The sequence below is a fragment of the Tarenaya hassleriana genome, unplaced genomic scaffold, assembly GCF_000463585.1.
Source record: "Tarenaya hassleriana unplaced genomic scaffold, ASM46358v1 Cleome992, whole genome shotgun sequence".
NCBI classification, from domain to species: Eukaryota; Viridiplantae; Streptophyta; class Magnoliopsida; order Brassicales; family Cleomaceae; genus Tarenaya; species Tarenaya hassleriana.
Window position 1 is genome coordinate 1 of NW_010972349.1, and position 7,953 is coordinate 7,953.

Sequence of the window (7,953 nt, forward strand, 5' to 3'; positions counted from 1 at the left end):
AACACCATTTCTTCAAAGCATAAGTAATATTATCGTTCGGTTCGGTGGGCAAATTATATTCGTATAAGGAAACACCGATTTCTAGCATCAAATTTGCAAGCTCATAAGTTTCCGTGTAATATATCTCGGGTTTGAACAAGCATTGATATCCTTCTCTCGTAGATGATCTTGGAATATCAAACATGCTGTCTTCATTATGTTTGCCGAGATATTGAGTCGGTAGCTACGTCCAATATATGAATCTTTTGGGCTTCTCGATAGAATAAGTGGTGTATCTTGAACAATTACAAAGAACGGTGATAATTCATTCATTCAGGAACCTTATTATCTTGTATCTATGTTTATGTGCATTCACCAGTCATTATCTTTCCACAAATTCAGGACCAAAAATGCTAACTTTAGGGTTTCTTGATCAGGGGAGGTTATCTCAGAGGAGTACTCCTTGGAGTATGGAACCGATAAGATTGAAATGCATGTGGGTGCTGTCCAGCCGGGTGAACGTGCTCTTGTTATAGACGATCTCATCGCCACTGGCGGCACCTTATGTGCTGCAATCCGACTACTCGGTATATGATTCATATATCTGTGATGATTCATGGAAAAACGGATAGTTTGCCTTCATGTTGTCTGATTTCTTCGATCATTGTTTTCCGACATGCTAGAAAAACTCAATCTTTTTGTGTTTGTTCTGTAGAACGTGTGGGAGTGAAGGTTGTTGAGTGTGCTTGCGTTATCGAGTTACCCGAGCTTAAGGTTTGGAATCTCTCTCGGGTTTTACCATCTGTATATGATCTACTGTTACAGTGTTTTCATGGTGTAATAAACCCGTATGAACTCTTTCTCTTGTTTATACGTTTCGAAGGGCCGGGAGAAACTAGGGGAGACGCCTCTGTTTATTCTCGTAAGCTCAACTGAACCCGAGAAGGAGACAGAAGCTTGAGAGAGGAGTCTTGGATGGAAGTGAAGACCCTTTTGCTCCATTGAATCAAAGTGTTGATGGTTTTTTTTATAATGTTCGGTAACACGTTTCTTTGCGTTCTGTTTAACATTCACGAGTACCCGATTAAGATTTACGTGGTTTGTGTTGCGACTCATCATCTATGGACAAAAAACATGGTCGGAAATATGTCTTTGAGAGTTCTTTGATCCGTTGGTTTTTCGCAGTTTGTCAAAGTTCTGTTTCGTGTCCGATGTCTTAAAGTGTTGGAGTTTCGGATTTGTGCCACGAACTCAAAAGGGGTATCGGAAAAGCCCTTGGTTATGGGTGGCCTAGCTAGAGGCAAGGCGAGGCTGCGGGTTGCAAAAGAAACTAGGGTTAGTATTTTTTTTTTTAATAAATTGGGGATTAGGGTTTCGACTTTGAGTCTTACCTCATTTTAGGCTCGTTTTCAAACGAGGCAAAAAAACCTCGGTTCCTTAAACTCACCTTCTCGAATTCACTCTATCGTGATATATGTGGATATTTGACCCCACGCAGCATTGCGTAAAAATCCGAAATACGAATATCTAATTTTCACGAGATCAAAAGCAAATAAAGATGAAAGTGAAAACCGGGATTATACACCACACCAAGTACTCATCCCCAATTTTGATAATATATAGCCCTTGATTGGAAGTGGTTTGGGAAGTTGTTAAAATCTAAAATCCAAAAAAAAAATGACAATTAAATTTTTATAAAATTAGTTTTTTTTTAAAATTTGGGAAGCCACTTTCATAAAAAAAAATCAACTAAAAAAACTAAAACTTTCTTTTTTTTTATTTACAAAAACCAAAATCTAAAATCCAAAAATCAAAAATCAAAAACCAAAAACTAAAAATTGAAACAAAAAACTCAAAATAAAAACCACTAGTACGCTTTGAATGAGACGATTTTTATTTTGGGTTTTTGGTTTTAGTTTTTAGTTTTTGGTTTCTGGATTTTGGATTTTATAATATTTGAAAACTAAAAAAAAATAGTTTTTAGTTTTTCATTTGATATTTTAACTAAAATAGTTTTCTAAATTTCGAGGAAAAGTAATTTTATAAAAACTTTGATTAGTATTTATTTTTAGATTCTAAAAACGAACATAGTCTTTTAGATTTGGAATCTAATTTTGGGTTAGTTCGATCGCGTGTGTGACATGTGAACTGTGCTGAATGGGTAAAAGCCCAATTGGACCAACGGGAGTGTAATTTTAAATTTTAGGCGATTTTAATGCCATTTTGATTTGTGCGTGACACGTGAACCGTGCAGCTGACATTTCAGGTTAAATACATATATATAAATATAACATTTTCAGATTATATATAGATATATAATAATATATAGTGAAAATAAAATAGAATGGAATTATGGGGTGTGGTAAGTGGGAAGTCCACGTTAGTCTGTAGCCCCACTCGTGCACGTTACATTTATTTTCAAGCACGCGTATACAACACATAGTTGCCAAAGTGACTGAAAATTAATAGCCATTTAATCAAACCCCTAATCAAAGCTCCTTTAATTATACATGTCAGCAAGTTTTATTTATTAAAATACATTAACTATCACAAACTTATAAAATCAACAAATAAATTTTTAAATTTGTGTAAGCTGTTGAATTTTTTTATAAAACGATCAAATCTAAGATATTGTTAATATTATTAACGGATGGACCGAATACAATCAGACAACTTGGGGATCCATGTCGAAGTGGGAGGCAAAAAAACCTGTTTAAATCGCATGCTCGAAAAGATTGGAAAGTGTGTGTGTGTATATATATATATTATACTTTATTTTTTCAGATAATATAAAGGAGGAAAAGTGAATATTGTTATAATATCTTTATATAGCTAATCGAAAATCATGTAACGTGTGGAGAGTAAGAGAAGACAGGTAAATGACACTTGGCACTGGAGGAATGAATGAAGGGAGTTTTATATTATTAGTCAAATAATTATGTGATTCTTAAAGTTAAATTAAAAAAAAAATGAATACATAAAAAAAGACTATTATCTCCGAGGTTATAAAAAAAAAGGCTAGAAATAGAATTTGATCTGTATACCAAAAAATCTGAATGATTCAGCTGAAAGCAACGTATGAACAAAATTGAATAAATTGTTTGTTAATGTTACAAAATAATAATAATAATAATCGAATAGTTTATAAATGGTTTTGCGGCATCCGCCACTTTAGATGGTTCATGAATTGGGTAAATAGATTCAATTTTTTGTATTAAAAAATTAGTGGATTGTAAGTTTTCATCTTGAAGCTTCATAACAATTACGAGTAAGAAGATATTTAAATTAATAAAAAAAATATGATTTTTAAATAGTCATGTAATATCCTCACGTCACGTCCCAATTTAACATTTTTAACCATACAATAGTACTGTATCCTGATCATCGTATTTTTCCTTATTAAAATACCATTTAGGGATCTATAAAATTGATTTTTCGAATTTTTGGAAAAGACAATGAGATTTTCATAATCTTTCGCAGTAATAATTGCGCCAAATTTGTTGGTTTAAATGGAAAATTTGTAAAATTCAAATGAAATGAAAAAGATAATTTTAACAAAAAAAATAAATAAATGAAAAAAATAATAAATGAGAGAAATGTGTAAAGATAATGATACTGTCCCCACCCCCATCGCGTACGAGTCCTTTTAAAAAATTGGGTTCATAATAAGTGGGCCCCCAATAACCCCACATATTAGTGGGCCCAATTTGGGCTCTCCTCCAATCTTTTCTCCCCTTCCTAAGTTATATCCCTAGGCCCTTCCTCTTCCTTTTTTTTTCACTTTTTTTTTATTATTATTATTCGGTAAAGTCCAATCTATTTTTTTTTTTGAAATAATATCATTAGGTTTGACTTTTCTACGTAAATAAATATACATAACACGCGCATGTGTATAATTTTACGCATAATTCTAATTGGGTGATGTCACCTTGTTTAGTGGATATTAATCTCTTAACGTAAAAAAATATTTTTAATTAACCTCGCGTTAGTATAAATGCAAAAGCCCATGTTTCGATAAATTTCTATACACGAGGGGACATATACTAGCTATAATGCATACTATATGCATGAAAAAGAATTGATATGAATGACAGTGAAAACAAATGATTGTCTATTTTTCCTTGAGAAAAGAAAAATGATCAGATGCGTGAAAGAAAATAAAAATAAATAAACAATAAAAAGATGGTCTCACACACACTATGTATAGATTAAAGAATTTATGACATTTAGGGATATTTATTGCGTTGTCCAATCAAATAAAAAATTCTAACATTGTGCCTTGATTCCCAACCGTAATTTTATATTTATTAAAAAAAAATAAAATCTAATGGGTATATTATCATGAGGGGATTTTAACTTGAACTGGTGAATGAAACTGTCAACTCACCGCAAAAGCTTCAACACTGTAATAATGCTGTGTTTCTCCGCGGCTCTCTGTCGGAATACCATCTTATTATTAATAATATGTAACTGTACTTATCACTCAAGAATATAAGACATGGTTTCACTATGAAACAACACACGGGATTGCCTAACGCATGTATCATCATCATCATCATGTAGGAACGCAGAAGCCGAAGAAAAAGATTTCTCTTGGGATATACTGCAAACGGTTACCAATTTGGTATCATGTGATGTGAGAAACTGATTACACCACACAATTCCCCATTTCAGAATTTGAAAACCTAACTAAACATTATATATATTTGGGCATATAATAATATAAAAAAATGCATGGAAAAGTCATAACTTTTGTCCTCCACATATGAACCCAATAGCACACATCACTCTCCCTTTATATACAGTACCCACTCTCTCTCTCTTCCTCTCACACTCTCCCCCCAAATCCAAACCCATATCCACAAAATCAACAGTGCCATCTCTCTCTCTCTCTCTCTCATCAAACAGGATGGGTCAGAACATACTCGAAGCCCTGAACGTGCGGGTGGTCGGGTCGGGCGAGCGAGTCCTCGTCCTCGCCCACGGCTTCGGTACGGACCAATCGGCGTGGCATCTGATCCTCCCTTTCTTCACCCAAACATATAGAGTCGTCCTCTACGACCTCGTCTGCGCCGGCTCGGTCAACCCAGACTACTTTGACTTCGATCGCTACACTACCCTCGACGCCTATGTCGACGACCTCCTCAATATCCTCGATTCCCTCCAAATCCGCTGCTGCGCCTACGTCGGCCACTCCGTCTCCGCCATGATCGGAATCCTCGCCTCTATCCGTCGCCCAGATCTCTTCTCCAAGCTCATCCTCGTCGGAGCCTCCCCTAGATTCCTCAACGACGACGATTACCATGGTGGGTTCGAGGAATCTGAGATCGAGAAGGTTTTCTCCGCCATGGAAGCGAACTACGAAGCTTGGGTTCATGGGTATGCTCCTCTCGCTGTTGGGGCCGATGTTCCTACCGCGGTGAGGGAATTCAGCTATAAATTAAAATTCGAATTCCTGGAGCCTTGAAGCTTCTATTCCTTTTTTTCCTTTCTCTCTCATTTTGGGGAGAATCGCCTAAACAACGATATACTTTTCATGTCTCAATTTAATAACCTTACTTTTTTTATATAAATAAATAAATAAACTCTTCTTCTCTTTTTGTCTGTCGGACTGTCTTCAACAGCGATCTGAGAGGGGGTCTAGGGTTCGTGAAGGTCCCCTGTTGCGTGATCCAGACGGCGAAGGACGTGGCAGCGATCTGAGAGGGGTTCTAGGGTTCGTGAAGGTCCCCTGTTGCGTGATCCAGACGGCGAAGGACGTGTCGGTTCCGGCGTCGGTGGCGGAGTATTTCCGATCACATCTCGGCGGGAAAACGACGGTGGAGACTCTGACCACGGAGGGGCATTTGCCGCATCTTAGCGCTCCGGCGCAGCTCGCGCAGTTTCTCCGGCGAGCTCTTTCCCGGTGAGAGAAGGTATTTTTTGGGGGATTATTTAACTAGGATAAAATTGGGGTGGGATTCAATAATACGGAAAAGATGTGGGGTCTAATTGGAAATAGGGAGGGGGTGATGCGTGGGAGCTTGGAAATGGTCAAATCAAGGATAAGATTGTCCACGTGATTTTCACGTGATGACGAATCTCGGCTTTTTCCTTTCACCACAAAAAAAAAAAAACACTCCATGAAAAAGGCACTTTCGTTATAAAACAGTACAAATGGTGATGTCTTGTTCTCTCTCTCCTTGTCGTTGGAACCCGAGAATAATATGATTGTGAGATAAACGGTGGTGGTTATAAAAAAATAAATAAATAAATGGAATATTACATTTTACGAATTTGCCTACACGAGTCCTTTTTCTAATGTTCTTGTATGTGTATTCATAGTCATACAAGAACCAAATGCCGAGTAAAAATAAAAATAGAAGTTTCATGTTTAAGATAGATTATAAAATCCATACCTTTGCATTTGGTTCAAAGAATCTATATGTCAAAAGATGGACCCACCCAAAAGAGAGTTGCAATTTACTTTTAATCTGTTCTCCAATTAGAATTCTCCATTTTGAATCGATTGACATATATATATATATATATATAATTTAAACGAATCCGGTCATAATTTTTAAATTTTAATTTTTTTTCAATTTCGGTTCTGTGTTATTTTGACTCTCGGAGGAATATTTAATTTTTTTAATTATTTAAATGTATATCTCTATGCTTAAAATATTATCACAAACCAACTCAAACCAGTTCTTGGATTTATTTATTTTTGGTTCCATTTTGTGCCATCCACTTTCACATTTCATCCATAAAAACATTTGTGTTCTGTCCATTTCATTCTCCCCAAGACTCTGATACAAAAATTGCATGGATACGGTCTATGAATTTGATTTTGAATCTATATCAAATAAGCATTTGGATCATATTATATGAACTTATCAAATTGTATCCATAGAGTTCAAAGTGTGTTTTTTCAACATAATTTATTTATTTGCTAAATATTTTTGACTGGTACACTTTAATGTCGATTTTCACTGATAAAGATCGTTCAATGATTATATCACACATCATTCATGCATATTTCTCTTTTTTTCAACGCCTATGGATTAGTTTTTAAAATTTAAAATCTCGCATATGTTCTAGACTTCTAGTACCGCATAATTATTTACTTTGATATTTTTTGCCTCCCAAAATAGATTAAATTTAATCCGAAAAACATTAGGGGATACTGAATATTATGAATTAGATAATGTGAGGGAGTCTTGCCTCCCAAAAATAAATATAAAAATAATGTCAATTTTCTCTAGTGCTACAGATGTGAGGAAGTCTCTGATTCAATCAGAAGTTAGGCTCAGATTGGTTTAGCGGTTAGGCTTAGTCTTCGCGTGAATAATATTCTTTGGATCCGAAGTTTGTCTTCGTGTGTTATCATATTCCTTTTTTTTATAACGGAATATCATATTCCAAATAATTGATTACAAGGTTCAGCAACTACATTGACCAATTTAGATTTTTCATTTTCAACTATTAGTATTATTATTTATTTATTTTGTACGTTTATGTATATGAGAATGATATTTTTTATCTATTAGAAATTTTACTATATATTTTTAATTTTTATATTTCGAAAATATATTTTGTGCACACATTCTATTAGATTTTAGTCTGATTTTAATATTTCAATTTAGGTTAATTTTAAATTTTATAAAAAATCATTCATACCTAAAATATACTTTTTATTCCACACTTTTGTGTTTTTTTAATCGAATTATTTTTATATTTATTTTGATAGAATTAATTTACATTAAAATTATATTTAATCAATTTTAAATTCAATTAAAATTTCATTCCTTATTTACTTTTTATAGATCGAATAAATAAAGAAATGTTTCGTATAATATAATCTAAAATAGGAAAAAAGAATATTTCAGAGAGAGAAAAATATTCTGACAACGTGGCAACATGATTTCCATTTGGATTGTCTTTTATTATATAAATTAAAATTCGAATTCCTGGAGCCTTGAAGCTTCTATTCCT

General features: G+C 34.2%; 2 protein-coding genes across 2 annotated transcripts; one reads left to right on the forward strand and one right to left on the reverse strand.

The window, feature by feature from the left end:
- Nucleotides 1-416: 416 nt before the first annotated feature.
- LOC104804882 (adenine phosphoribosyltransferase 1-like) lies at nucleotides 417-1,097 on the forward strand (the record flags this gene model as incomplete). The annotated part of the gene is made up of 3 exons (XM_010529246.1): nucleotides 417-566; nucleotides 695-753; nucleotides 863-1,097. Coding segments are annotated over 3 exons (287 nt in total), but the record flags the coding sequence as incomplete, so codon positions are not given.
- A 3,600-nt stretch (nucleotides 1,098-4,697) lies between these two features.
- LOC104804883 lies at nucleotides 4,698-5,407 on the reverse strand. Its single transcript, XM_010529247.1, has one exon. The coding sequence runs from the start codon at nucleotides 5,354-5,356 to the stop codon at nucleotides 4,880-4,882; it is 477 nt and encodes a 158-aa protein (XP_010527549.1). The 5' UTR covers nucleotides 5,357-5,407; the 3' UTR covers nucleotides 4,698-4,879.
- Nucleotides 5,408-7,953: the final 2,546 nt, after the last annotated feature.